This window comes from Ilyonectria robusta (assembly GCF_021365365.1).
Source record: "Ilyonectria robusta strain PMI_751 chromosome Unknown BGZ61scaffold_1, whole genome shotgun sequence".
NCBI lineage: Eukaryota > Fungi > Ascomycota > Sordariomycetes > Hypocreales > Nectriaceae > Ilyonectria > Ilyonectria robusta.
Window position 1 is genome coordinate 4,485,712 of NW_025764435.1, and position 13,281 is coordinate 4,498,992.

The 13,281-nt window shown below is 54.6% G+C and overlaps 3 protein-coding genes across 3 annotated transcripts; 1 reads left to right on the plus strand and 2 right to left on the minus strand.

Moving 5' to 3' along the window:
- Nucleotides 1-765: 765 nt before the first annotated feature.
- On the plus strand, nucleotides 766-1,864 carry BGZ61DRAFT_439779 (uncharacterized protein). The gene has a single exon (XM_046244392.1). The coding sequence runs from the start codon at nucleotides 1,084-1,086 to the stop codon at nucleotides 1,609-1,611; it is 528 nt and encodes a 175-aa protein (XP_046113004.1). The 5' UTR covers nucleotides 766-1,083; the 3' UTR covers nucleotides 1,612-1,864.
- Nucleotides 1,865-4,033: 2,169 nt separating this feature from the next.
- Nucleotides 4,034-6,340, minus strand: BGZ61DRAFT_29449 (NUDE protein). The gene is made up of 3 exons (XM_046238615.1): nucleotides 6,292-6,340; nucleotides 5,799-6,203; nucleotides 4,034-5,704 (listed from the first exon to the last, which is right to left on the minus strand). Exons 2-3 carry the CDS (start codon nucleotides 6,027-6,029, stop codon nucleotides 4,181-4,183), a joined length of 1,755 nt encoding a protein of 584 aa, XP_046113005.1. The 5' UTR covers nucleotides 6,030-6,203; nucleotides 6,292-6,340; the 3' UTR covers nucleotides 4,034-4,180.
- A 1,427-nt stretch (nucleotides 6,341-7,767) lies between these two features.
- On the minus strand, nucleotides 7,768-12,811 carry BGZ61DRAFT_526207 (uncharacterized protein; the record flags this gene model as incomplete). The annotated part of the gene is made up of 2 exons (XM_046252916.1): nucleotides 7,768-9,506; nucleotides 9,556-12,811. 2 exons carry the CDS (start codon nucleotides 12,809-12,811, stop codon nucleotides 7,768-7,770), a joined length of 4,995 nt encoding a protein of 1,664 aa, XP_046113006.1.
- Nucleotides 12,812-13,281: the final 470 nt, after the last annotated feature.

Here is a 13,281-nt window from a genome sequence, read left to right on the forward strand (position 1 = left end):
AAGAAGAAGGGAGAGAGCGGGAGAAGAGGAGGAGACGTGGGTTGTTGATTTCGTGAGGATGGTTGGACTGCGATGGGATTGTCGCTGTCTCGGTCAGGGCGTCATGAACCGGCTGAAGCAGGGGGAGCTACGGCCGAGAAAAAAAAAGCGCCTAGGGAGCTTTTTTGCGTTGGGCGGGCGCCTGGTATGGGTGATGTAGGCGCTAAAAATACAGAGGGGTGCGCAACCGGGACACTGGAGGGTATTCGGAAAGAAGTATTGGGGGCGCCCTTGTGGATTATAAGAACAACCGCCGGACACGAGTATCTTGCGATTGCCTCTGCAGTGAGTCTGAGGAAGGGGGAGGATGGGATTAGAGAAGAGAAGAGAGGTAGAACGAGATCAGAGTCGATCGCGAAAATGCGGGAGATGCAAGGCAAATAGTCGAGGGCGTGGCTGGTGGCAAGCTCCGGCACCTGGACGCACTACACTAGAACTGTTGGGAGACAAGCCGTCAGCCGGAGGAGCAACAAGAGTCGAGGGGTTCCACGCTGCCCACGCTTCCCACTTCCCACGCCCCAAAGAAAAAAAATTGGTGGTGGAGTCGGGCGCAACCCAGCAGAGAGGCGGGCAGCTTCAGGGTCCAGCAGAGAGTTCCACCAGCGGGAATTGGGGAATTGGATCGCAAAGTGATGGATGGAACCCAGTGGGCCCCCCGCCAAATCACCTCCCACCTCCCCTCCCTCCCCGGGCCAAGCACAGAGCTCTTTAGTGCCTGGGCGTGTTGGCGTCCCAAGGAGGTGGTGGGCGATGGGGTGGGTATCTATCGCGTTTCCGGAGGGTTTCGGGTGCGCCAAAGGTGAAGTTCTGCTCGTCGGACGAGCGAGTGCATTGGGCGCGCTGAGATTCGAGGGATTGAAGGATGAGGTGAGAGTTGTTCTCAGTGCGTAAGAGCGACGCACCACCACGGGGCCATTCATGGGGTTTTCGGAATCCGAATCGGACCCCGATTTGTTTTGCGAGGGGCAGGACATGGGAATTGGAACCCGCGAGACGGACACTTACTTACGGAGCTGACTTGGGAGTAATGGGTCGTTCGACTGGATGACGAGGTCGAGAAAACAGGTGTTTTTCCTTCTTCGATGGAATAGAGAAAGTACGTGTCGTCGTGGGATCGTCGTCGTGAGATCGTCGTCGTCAATTAACAGAGATTGGAGTCCTCGGCGGGTTGCAAGAAAGCTGCCTATGTCGGTCTTGAACGTGATACCGTTGGAGTCGCAAAAGGAGAAAAATCAAAGCAAGAGATGTCTAAAACTGCCAAAAACGAGAGGGCATGATCGGGCAATTTTAATACAAGCCATTGTCTATTCCTGTCCATCCATGTCGCACAACCATCACCATCATCACCAGCTCCTCCCCGGGTCATCACCAGACAATGCCCCCTTTTGCCGGCAGCATCGGAGCATTCGGCACGACCACGTCCCCACGAGCGCCGCCGGCTCCGTCAGGGAAAGGCAACTGCCCCCAAAAAGAGGCCGCAAGGCTGAGGGTTTACAGCATGTCCTGGGCGTTGCTGATGCCCGGTCCGCATTCCCTCCGCCGGCGGACGGGGGATATGCGAATGCCTGCTGAATGCTGACTTGGGGTTGATGCTGATTAGCTTCGGCTTCAGAGCAGTAGCCTGTGGCGTGTGCATAGCAGGCGGGGCGTGGTGCCACCGACGTACGTGCGTGAGCCGCTCCGGGGTGTTGAGGCCAGTCGGGATCGGAGCGGGGCCTTTCTCACCATCTGTTCACTGTTGTTTCTTGTTGCTGTCCCGGACAGGCCTCGGTGACGTCGCCTTCTCACTCATCTGCTTCCACTGAACCGAGACACCGAGTGCAGCCTACTTGTGCCGAACGGGAAGAAAGGATTGGGGATGTTGCATGCACCTGCAGCTCTGTCTATCAATTAACACAGTGCGCTGTGCACCACTCATGACACGTCCCATGATGCTCGCCCCTTCAAGGTACCGGCGACATATGGCCCGAAAACCATCCGACCTGGTTCTCTGATCGGGAGACGAGCCGACATTTCAAGACCGAGTATGGTTCGAATATTTCTTTACCATGCAATTACTCTCTCCCGCCATGAACCCCTTTCCGTTGCCATGACACTGTTAATCAGGCCGAGTCTTGGCCTCTGGGCTCTTATTCGGATCCGGATGAAATCCATCGTCTTAGAAGCAGTCCAGGAACTCTGCTCAACTCCCCGGTCACGTTTAAATTACACTGTCTGCACTGTACGGCGCTATTCATTCCATCCCGATCCATCCATCACAATCTGCATTGGGCCTCACCTTCAGAAAATACCCCTGCTTATCGCTCCCCCATCATTCAACACAAATACGATACTTGCACACATACTCACCACGAACACACGGACACACACAATCGCATCAACAACACCGATGCGGTACGCCGCATTCCAACAAAACAGGACCCGTCGCGTCACATCTTTGCCTCTCGGTGTTTCCCTCAGTCCCGTTAAGGGGGCCCGGCCAACTCACCCGCTAATACGGGCCCAAATTTAATTCCACCCTTTTCGCAAGCGTTGCAGATGACATCCTAACTTATGTATTATGGATCCCGGTATTTTTGGGCTCCGTGCCCAGAGAGAAGGCCTCCCCCAATTGTTGAGAGTTCCCCATCCCCCGCGCCAATCACTACCGCTCCCGCCCACTGCGGGACCCACTGCCCCGAATTGGCATTTATTAGACTGGATTCACTGGAAGGAAATGGAAGACCAGGACGCAGGTACGTACCCCACCGCCAGAGCAGAGCCTCCGCTCAGCCTTTCCATCGCCGGGCATCCTCCGAATCCCCAACATGTTGGTCCCCGGGCGGGTCCGTGACCCAGCGGAGTTACGGAGCTCCCGCCATCCGTCCTCGACTAGCGGTTGCTTTGTTGTAACTTGTCGTTCCTTGGTTCCAGGGGGCTCGAGTTGGATGAATCGGCGATCGAGTAGATGATCGGCCTCTTCTGATCCCCTTCCTCCCGCCCTGCCGACCTGCCGCATACCGCCATTGATTGCCGTTAATCGATTTCTCTCGGTTATCGGCGCTACTCATGAGGCATGCCATGGACATAACGTGTCAATCATGGACTGAGACATCAACCTAGACAAGTTTATCACGATTGATATGTGATACGCTAGAAGGGCGTGACAGATACGACATTGAGGCGCAATGCATGTAAGACGGAATCCGCATAACTTAGCTTCTGCAAGGGAAGCCCGTAGAAGGAGGGAGTAAGCAAGACATGATCACCATCACGTAGCATACCGACATGTTCATCCAACTTCCAAGTGCCGACTTCTCTGTAGGGCATGATGCGATACAGGAGCAGGTTAAGTCACGGGCATCAGAATGAGCTTAATTGGAGGGCTGATTGAACGGCTAATTGAAGGGTATGTAGTTGGCTATAACTGTGCTAATAACAGTGTGACGTTCTTCGCCTTTTGACAGTCTGTATGTACAACAACTTGCCCTATTCCCCGTCCCTCGGACTCTCCCATCGCTTCCCTCCCTCCGCGCGTCGTCTTCTGTATGGTATAAACAAAGGAAAAAGGTATAAGTAATAGTTATTCGCAGGCTTTGTCTTCAGCCTTGTTGTAGACATCGTACGACTCCCCACCGATGTCATCCCCCTGATCCTCTCCCGTCCTAGCCTCGCATCTCTTCCCCAGTATTACCCGCTATCGGCCATCCCTCCATCCCTCCACCCAATCTGCCAACGGCTTGCCCTATATTTGCAGGCCGCTGGTATCTTCGCACACTTGCGCACCCCTCCCCGGTACCCTTTTCCCCAGAAGGCCGTTGGCCAATAATTGTGTTTGCTTGCTGAAAGATCAAATACCATCTCTTCATAAACGTCCGTGAACCCCTCTCCAATGCCCGAACCCCAGAATAAACCAATCAAACAACAAAGATGCCATGTTTGCCACAGAGAAAGAAAAGACTTCCGTAATTGCAATCAACACCGGTCTTCGCCTCCTTCCATGCCATGCCATGCCATGCACCTGTTGAAAATGCCCACCCCCGTAAAATGCAGATACGTAGGTGAATCCAAGCCAGAGAGCCCGCTCCAGACAGAAAGAGAAAAAAGAGTATTAACAACCAGGGAGATACGGCGAAAGTATCTGACAGAAACCAAAACTGCTTTAATATGTTTCTCCCAGGTCGCTCAATTTCCTCTGTCCGGATACACTTGATCTTGAAGGGCCGTTGCTGGGTCGTCGGCCACCGCTCTGACGCCGAGTTGAAGGCATGGGGATTGCACTGCCAGCACTTGCATCAAGGTCCAGCTTCGAGTATGTGCCTCGTCGGCTCGGCGTCCTGAACTCGCCCTCGTCCTCCTCCATTAGATCAATATGGCTGATGCTAGCAGAGTGGCTGTGGAGCGAGCCCCCGAGACTTGACCGCGGTCGGCCCATGGGAGTTCGGGTTCCCGTGAGTGACGTTCGAGATGCTGGGCGTGGGATCATGTCTGTTCGGGATGGTGGTCGGGCGTACGACGAGACACTAGCCCGCGAACTAGGCCGGCTGATCTCTGAATCTGGTCCGCGGTTCGGTAGGGGTCCAGTTCCATATGAGAGGCGGCTCACTCCCGAGGTACTCAGTCGAGGAACATGGCTACCCTTGGATGATGATGTCGAGGAGTGGAAGTTGGTAGGGGTCATGTCGTCACCTGCTACTGAGCCTGCTACCGAAGAAGCTGCAGATCCCATAGTGCGCTTTCGAGACCGGATCGTAACCGTCGAAGGCACCTGGGGATTTCCGTGAATGGACGTCCGAGGAGACGCGCGAGGGGGAGTATAAGTCGGCCCAGGAAGCTTGGACCGTACCGAGTGGACACGAGCTTCGAGGCGCTGCATCTGGGCTGTGAGAGTACGGATGTGGGCGAGAGAGTTGGAGGCTGGGATCTTGTGCGAGGCAGAGCGAGGCCCAACGTTCCGGTTCGCCGGAGTTCGCAAGGTGGTACCGCCAGTCGAGATACGGCTGCCTGGTGCCCGAGTAGATCCAGTCGGAGGCTTGGCTCTTGGCTTGGGAGTAATACTGTTTTCGGCAGAGGGAAGGCGGGTCTTGCGAGACTTGTTCGGGGCGGGAGTCCTCGCAGCTGCGACCTTGGGCAAGGTGGCCGAGGCGTCGGACATGGGAGGCGAAGGAGGTTCGCGCAGATCGGAGAGGGAGTCGGAAGGCAAGGGTGACTTGGCTTCGGGAGGCGTAGTGATGAGAGGAGAGCTGGCGGTAGAGCCGGGTGAGGCGTCAAGGTCCTTGTCGAAGGTAGGGGACCCAAGCATGGAGAGATCGGTAGAGATGGTAGAGAGATGGCGCGACTCTTGCTTCTTGAGCTTGTCTTGTAGGAGCTCGGCCTCGATCTTGAGGTCGCCCAGCTCATCTCGTAGGCGCTGCGACTCGATTCGCAGCTGTTCTCGCTCCTGTTCGCCCATCTTAATCTCCTCCTCCATCATGACAGCGCGCTCAATGGCCTGGTTGTACTTGGACTCCATATCTTCAAGCGACGACGTGGTGTTGCGCGCCTGTCGCTCAAAGTCGTCGTTGGCGACTTCGATATCCCGCAGCTTCAGTTGCATAGTTCGGTTCGAGTCTCGCAGCGTTGTGATTTCCTTCTCGAGCTGATGTTGCGCAGCGCTAGATTCCGTCTTTGACTCCTTGTGCTTTCTCTACACGGATCAAACACAGGCCAAGTCAGTCAAAATGCTCGCGCAAGGCGATTGTGGTTGTCGAAACGACGGTGGTAGGGGGCGCATCACATACCTTCCACTCCTCGACCTCAAAACCGAGCGTTTCGGCCTTTTCTTGCAAAATTCGCTCCTGCTTCTCTGCCCGCTCGATGTCCTTCTCCAGTTCCTGCTCAAGCTCCCTGCTGGAGTCTCTGAACTCGGCCAGCTCCATCTCGAGCTGCTCATACTGGGCCTTGTACCAAGTGACGGCATCTTCAGCGCTGGTGGCCTCGCTAGGCGGCGACGACGGAATGTCTAACGACATGATGGGCGGCGGTTGCGATTCGATTCAGCCAGGCGGTGCGGTTCGGTTCAAGTCGCGAAGGCGATTGCGCGGAAAGGGTGAGAGGACCGAGCGGCAGGAGGTGAGTGGCGATATCGGGGATCGGATCGAATAGCTCGGCGAGAAGACCAGCTGGGTCGAAACGAATGATTCTGACTGCGCGAGACGCAACGCATGCATCGTCAGTCGGGCTGTCGGGCAGGAACCGGCGGGGAGCCTGGTTGCAGGGCCAAATGACACTCACCGATACCGAGCATCCGACGATCGCTGTGAATAGCTGGCGGCGCCGTCGAAATGATGGCAGCGCTCGTAGCAGCAGGCTGGACTTACCGTTGCTGTTGTTCTTACCTGTGATGCTGTGGGTTAGTAGAAAGCAGCCGCTGCGGCGCGGAGTTGCGAAAGGCTGCACCGCAATGTCGATGATTGCTTTGCTGTTTTGGCTCGTGACGAGACGGTGTTGATGCGACACATCGCGGGTTGGCACCCGCCCCATTCTCCTTGACCCGACAGCTGTGCCTAAGCCTGTTTGGGTTTGGCGTCTGGCAGCCATGGGCAACAGGGCGTTACAGTTCGCCGCAGACTCCGCCGTTGATTGGCTGGGAGCTGTCCCCTTGATCCCGCACGTGACTTGCTCGGCCTCTTGTTGAGCTGAGCACGTACCCTTGGGTGTACCTGCCGAGACCAACCTGCAAACTCCCACGTCACACCCCTGGAGCCATGGAGGGGTTGTTTGCGGCACCTTATCAACATGGCTTCCGGGCACTTTAACAGCTATAATAGTCTACCCTGGAGCATAATGCCACAGTACGTGTGTCGATGCATCGCTCCCGAGACAGGAGTTAAAACACTTCTAGCTTCTTCCATCTTTTTCTTCATTTACCCGTCACTTTAATGTCTCCAATCCGTCTTAATTTGGGCTCAAATCCTCAATGCCTCATGCGCAAGGGTCACGGCCCATGTCCACTTTATGCAAGACAAACCATGCCACCCACTTCAAACACGTCACTCGGTCGTAATGTGACTCCCCAAATAACTCACCCACTTTCCCTAGCATTCCAACCCAACCAAGACTCCAAGAACAATGAATCACACAGATGGACTATCTCCAGCGATTTCGTAAATAGATGATGCGTTTTTAAAAAGAGTGTTGCTATTCGCACACAGGTGCAAATCCTCACAAATAAACAAATGGACCTGGGTAGTATATGAGTCAAAGGTACATTTTGAGGCCTCTTTCCTACATTATTAACAAATCCAACTCAATAAACTTACAAACGTAATGAAATTGATTCTTCGGGGATAAATATTAAGACTACGGATCATTAAAATGTCATTTCCTCAACTGCTGTATTAGGTTGATAATTATATGTACTTGTGTGTGCGAATCGGCTGCACGTGTGCAATGCTCTTCAAAGTCAACACCCTCACCTTGTATAACGAGAACCGCCCAGACACGTGATGGAGAGTAAAACTTGCTTTGAGATTGAAATAGTATAAAAGTAGTGTCCCATCTGGGTTTCTCGTCATTATTGATCTCCACACTTGGTGCCAGATCTTGGCACAGCCTGATGTTGTGGTCCGTATCTGATTGTAATTATTGTAAGCACTTCTATTCAAGACAATGCCAACAGGTTCTCATTAACAATGTCAACTGGGACTTAATATCATAAAACGCCATATCGTTAACATGTACTGGAGTGGTATCTTAGGTCATCTCCTCTTAGAGCCTCGCTCCCCCTGCCCTCCAAGCTCCCCTAACTCTCCTCGCACCCGCTGCTGCAGCCCCAAAGTTGTGTAATCTCTCTCCAATTAAATAAGCCTCATCGCGGATGCGGGCCGACCACCCATGGAACACCCTCACCAGCCCAATGGTGTTCTTGATCAACAGTGCGGCTAATGCCACGGCGGGATACGACTGTCGGTAAATGATTGCTAGTCGGGCCGCCTCTGCTGCCTCGTTCAGACCGGCTTGCGCACCGGCGATCATACCATACTTGATGAGGGCCGTGGTTATCGCTGGAGGCCCAAACACTGCTGCCACAGAGATCGCTAGTCCGGGGACGACGAATGCCCTAGTCAAGACACTAGCATCGGGATATAACCAGCCCTCGCGGAGGACAGTGCGGACGGCGACGGCGAGACGCGTGTCGGCGAACAACGTGGTCACCATCCGAGCACTCAACTTCAAATACAACACACCTAACGTCCATGCCTGAATGACCCGCACGGTGTGTCGGCTCGCTTCCGGAGCTCCATCTCTCGACGCTTGAATTGACGCCGCAGTCGGGGGATACATGTAGGTGTGGAGCGGGATGGCGAGATACAGCTCCATGATTGCCGACACCAGTAGCGGGAATACGACAAGGAGGAGGAAGTAGGAGTACAATACCGAGCATCCATGAAGAATCACGCTAGTGACACCTGGAGGGGCACCCCCCATAGCGACCTGTTCTAGGGCAATGTTGAACCATCGGTGGGCCTTGGCCCAGAGGCTCTTGATGTGGAAGACCAGATAGGCAAGAGATCCAAGGAGATACACTCCGATGCTGAAGGCGTAGATGTCGTTGGTTCTGATGTGAGAGGGGATCAGCATCTTGAACATCCTGCGGCCAAACACTAGTGGGATAATTGTGAATCCGACACCGGTGACGGCGGCGAAGATCCAGATGAACAAAATGAACAAGAAGACTCTCGCGCGGAAGTTCGGGGGGATGTAGACCATCTGGTACTGGTTGGAAGAATACAGATCGGTGTCCAACTGCCTATCGAGTCGGACGCCACGTTCCGAAACGTCAAGAAAGACCCTCCTGCCCTTGGGGATCTTGACTCGATCGGAAGCCGGGGCGCGCACGAAGTGACCACTCTCCAAGATCTGGCTTGAGTCCCTGAGGCGGGCCTTCTTGCGTCGGAGATGGGACATTTCTGCCTGAGTCAACGGTGGCTTCGGCTTGGCATCGCCTCCATCGAAAGCGTCCTTCCAAGTCTTCGGGGTGACCTGATGATTCTTGTCCAATTCCAGGAAAAGTGTCCTGTACCAAGGGAGTGCGTGGTACTCCGACGTCACGCCCAGCTGAAGGCTACCCTCCTCATCGATTCTCCGTTCGCCGAAGAGGAAAAATGTTAGACGCAGACCACGCGCGCAGGTTCGGAACCACCACGTGTACATAGCATGCAGTCCATCGCCGGGCTTGAAGAAGTTGACCGCCAGTGGCATAAGGAAGTTGTAGAAGAGTAGGTCGACAGGGAATTCCAGGACGGGTTCGTTTGATGAGTAGTGGATCGGGAGAACGTTGGGCAACGTGTAGGACAGACCCCAAACGACACCACCCAGACAGACAACGACCAATGCGCCGTAGACAAATGCGGAGAAGAGAATCTTCCTCAGCTGTGTCGTCAGGTTTCTCTCGAGTACATCACGAACTGGGTGAAACTCAGGATCATCGGGGTCGCGGATGAAGTCTAGCACGCTGTTAGTAAGGAAGTAAAGGGAGTGGTGAGTTGAACTTACAGAGGACGCCCTGTCGCATAATCTTGCGGCACATGGAAACGAAGAGCGCGAAATGGAACATATACCCGGTGCCAACAAACCAGTGAACGAAGACAGATGTCAAGGGATAGTTGTACGTGAAGAGCATCCGAGACTTGAAAGTCGTGTCTTCAAACAAGGGCAAGAGAGCACCGTCGAGGAGAAGGCCGCAATAAAGGGGAAAGACGAGCATTTCGATGCTGATGATCATGATGACCTTCATGATGCCGCTGGCTTGGTGCAACGTATCGATCACGCCTGCCTCCCACGCCTGCATGAGATTGCCTCTGGAGAATGGGCTTCCGCGCTTGAGGTACATGGCACCAATAAAGAAGAGCGTAACGTAGCCCGCGAGGATAGCCCAAAATCGATCCACTCCAGACCAGTCCGCCAGCTCAGGGTTAATGGATGGCGAGGTCTCCGCTTCGCCGAGATTAATTACCCAAGCGTTGGGGTTTAGCAACACTGAGGAGGAGAGGCGAATGTGATTCCAAGCAGCCCCTGAAAAGGAGGCAATGGCTGGAAGAGAGGGGAGGTTGTAAAAGATGTGTCCGCCAAAGACAAAGGTAAATGCTTCGCTCACGGTCGAAAGTACCGTACCGATGTGGCCCTTGACTGTGAGCAACGCCCCGTGGCTGATGGCCGAAAAGTTCTGCATCTCGGAGGCGGACATAGGGAAGTCCATAAAGGCATACTCCAGGACTCGCGATCCGGCACTGGTCCACAGCGCCCATGACGCCTTTCTTGCTGACACGACCTGTGACGCAACGAAACCTCCGATGATGTTGGTAAACATGTCGAGTAGGTTCAAAGCCACCCAAGAAGCGAGCCCGGCAAACATGACAGCGGCATCTTGAAGAAGCTTCGAAAGCTCAAAGAGTAGCCGAACAAGTCGCATTGGGTTTGCTAGGATCCAGACACTGACACGTCCAATGTTGTATGGGATGAAGATGCAGGCAAAGATCGTTACAGAGACGAGGACTGCGCAGAATATAGCGTTCTGGAATAGGCCTGCGATAGGACCGCGCATACCGATGAGCTCCATGACGCCCTCAAAGTCCTCGAGGTCTTCGATGGCTTCTGGGTCGAGCCCATCGCCAGGTATACCATCAAGGTCTTCAGGCTGTACATCGGCATTATCATCTGCAGCGTCCGCTTCATCGACATCAACCCATGCATCATCATTAGCATCGGCAGCAGCAACATGGTTAATCGCTTCGGCCTGAATATGATGATGATCCTCGAGATCACCCCACATGAATTCGGTGACTCGATCAACCAAGCCGTGAGCCCTTTCATTATCTTGCTCGACGGCCTCTTCCGGGTTTCTGTGGTTTGCAGCCTGTTCTTGATGAGCGTTATGGACGTTTGATGGCCGTTCTTCGAAGGTGATGTCCGGTTTAGACGAGTGACGCCTATGCTCAGGATCCTCGAACTCGGCCGAGAGGCTACTAGAGGATCCAGTCTCAGGAATTCGGTCAGAAGAAGGGGACCTGCTCTCGAAGAAACTAGGTCGGTCATTGGTGCGATACTGCCGTGCATATAGATCCTCAGCCTCAGACTCGGATGGCAAGGCCGCAAAGGACCAACTGTTGTTGGCCAGCGGGTTAATGGTGTCATGCAGCTTAGGACCATCAGATACAGCACGGGGCCGTGAAGGACCCGGGACCAATCCTGTCCAAGGGTCGGCGTCTATGTCTGGGATTGGGAGTGACTCCCTTTCCTTCCCCTTTCGAGAAGCTGCCGGGTGTTCTTCCATATCAATCGCAGATCCTTCGTTTGACCCTGGGGTGAGCGCAATCCTGGAAGAGCTCTCGCCTGTTGAACCAGAGCTCTCAGGGCGATCACCGACTAGAGGCAGCTCTGGGCGCCTATGAAGTGCCGCCAGCTCTGGGATGCTGGCTTCTTGGCCGGGGATAGATCGGCGAGTAATGTCGACCCAATAAGCGAGTTTTTCTTCAAGACCCTCATCCTCAACTATCTGCAAAATCCTCTGAGGGTCTCCATCCGCGAGGCGATAAATGCGCAGGTACTCATGTACGCTGGTTCGTTCTTCCAAGGCGCTGGAATTCACCTGAGGCCAAGGTTCAGGTGCCACGACGCTAGCAGCGCCAGTATCCTCAAACCCTGCTTGCGGTTGTCGAGCATAGGATGGACCGAGTCGTGGATCATTGACTTCAACGGGCCCTATGAGCTCTCCATCATCTAGAGTCTCCTCATCCGACTCATCTAGTCCTCGAAGATCTTCTGCGTCTTCTTGTCGGACAAGAATCGGTTCCTGTGCAGCAAGAGGATTTTCAGGGGCAGCGAAGGCAGCGCGCATGTTAATTTCGGGCTGTTGCTGAACGACGTAGTCTCGAACCAAGATGACGAGGATAAAGCAGACGATGACCAACACCGTGATAATCTGCCCCTCGAGCACATAGACGAGAGTTCGATTTAGGGTGGGGTTTCGGGTCAAGTTGTGGAGAAAGGTGACGTCGCCGAGAAGAGACGGGGGCGTCGTTCCTATGGGAGAGCCGTCGGCTGAAGTCGCAGAATCACCTGATTCCGATCGATTGTACTTGGAGGACATGTATAATGAGTTGAGAAGGACACGGAGGAGGAACTCGGAGATGTTCTGGCCTGACAGCCCATCAAGCATGGCTTGGGCGACGGCAGCGGATGTGGTGACGGGCACAAAGAGGGGACTGGCCGGGCATGTATCATTTCCGAAGGCTGACTGTGCCAGCTCTACTGTAGCCGCGACCGTTTCGTTTGACCCAGAGAGCATTGAGCTGGCACCGAGCCCTTCGTCGCTGACCCAGAACATGAAAGACCATACTGATCTCATCAAATAGGGCAGCCAAAAAACCCAGACGCTGATGGCCATGACGGCGCGGAGCCAGACCAGGACATTGCGCAGGAGATATTTGGCCATGTGACCGACGAATACGTGTACGGGCAGAGACTGGGGCATGTCTGGGGCGTAGAGCTTGGTGAAGCGGAACGACGTCTTGCAGAGCTCGCAGTACTTCTTCTGCGAGTGCGACAGCCACTCCATCAAACAGTCCTGGTGGACAAATTTGATGCTACCGCTGCACTTGCATGGATAGAACAGCGGCTCTTCTGGTGTACCCTCGCCACGACATATTCGACAGATGCCGGGGGCCGTATCCTGGGATTGGAAGGGGTCGTCGGATCGGGTAGCAGCGCGGTGGAAGCCCTTGAGCTTGAGACCTGGGGTGGGATCCTCCATGGCGTCGGTGAGGGCGATGGCGATCCGAAGGAAAATCGACCGTACCCGCAAGGGGCTTCTTAGGGGAAGGTTGCGGGTAGAACCATGCGCAAGATGGTGAGCTGGCGCAGTTGAAGTCGAACAATGTAGCCACCAGACACCGACGCGACCGAGACTCCGAAAGGCGGGCCAAGACGGGCCGGTGCGATTCGTCGAGGCACAAGTGGGGAGACGGCAGAGGCGGTGGGAGCTGGGCGTGGTTCGCTTGCGTACTCGTTCGCTGGGGTTGAGGGAGAGAGGTGAATCGCGATTTGCGTGGCCGCGCGATGGTGTTAGCGTTTGGTTGTGGATTTCGTGATGGTGTTGAGACGTGGTTGTTAATTCGCAGTAATGTTGGGTGGCTGTTGGAGAGACAAGGCACTGCCGCTAATTGCCACCACGGTTCCGACTTGCTTCTTAGTGCTGGGGCTGCGTTCTGCAGTGAGCAGTTG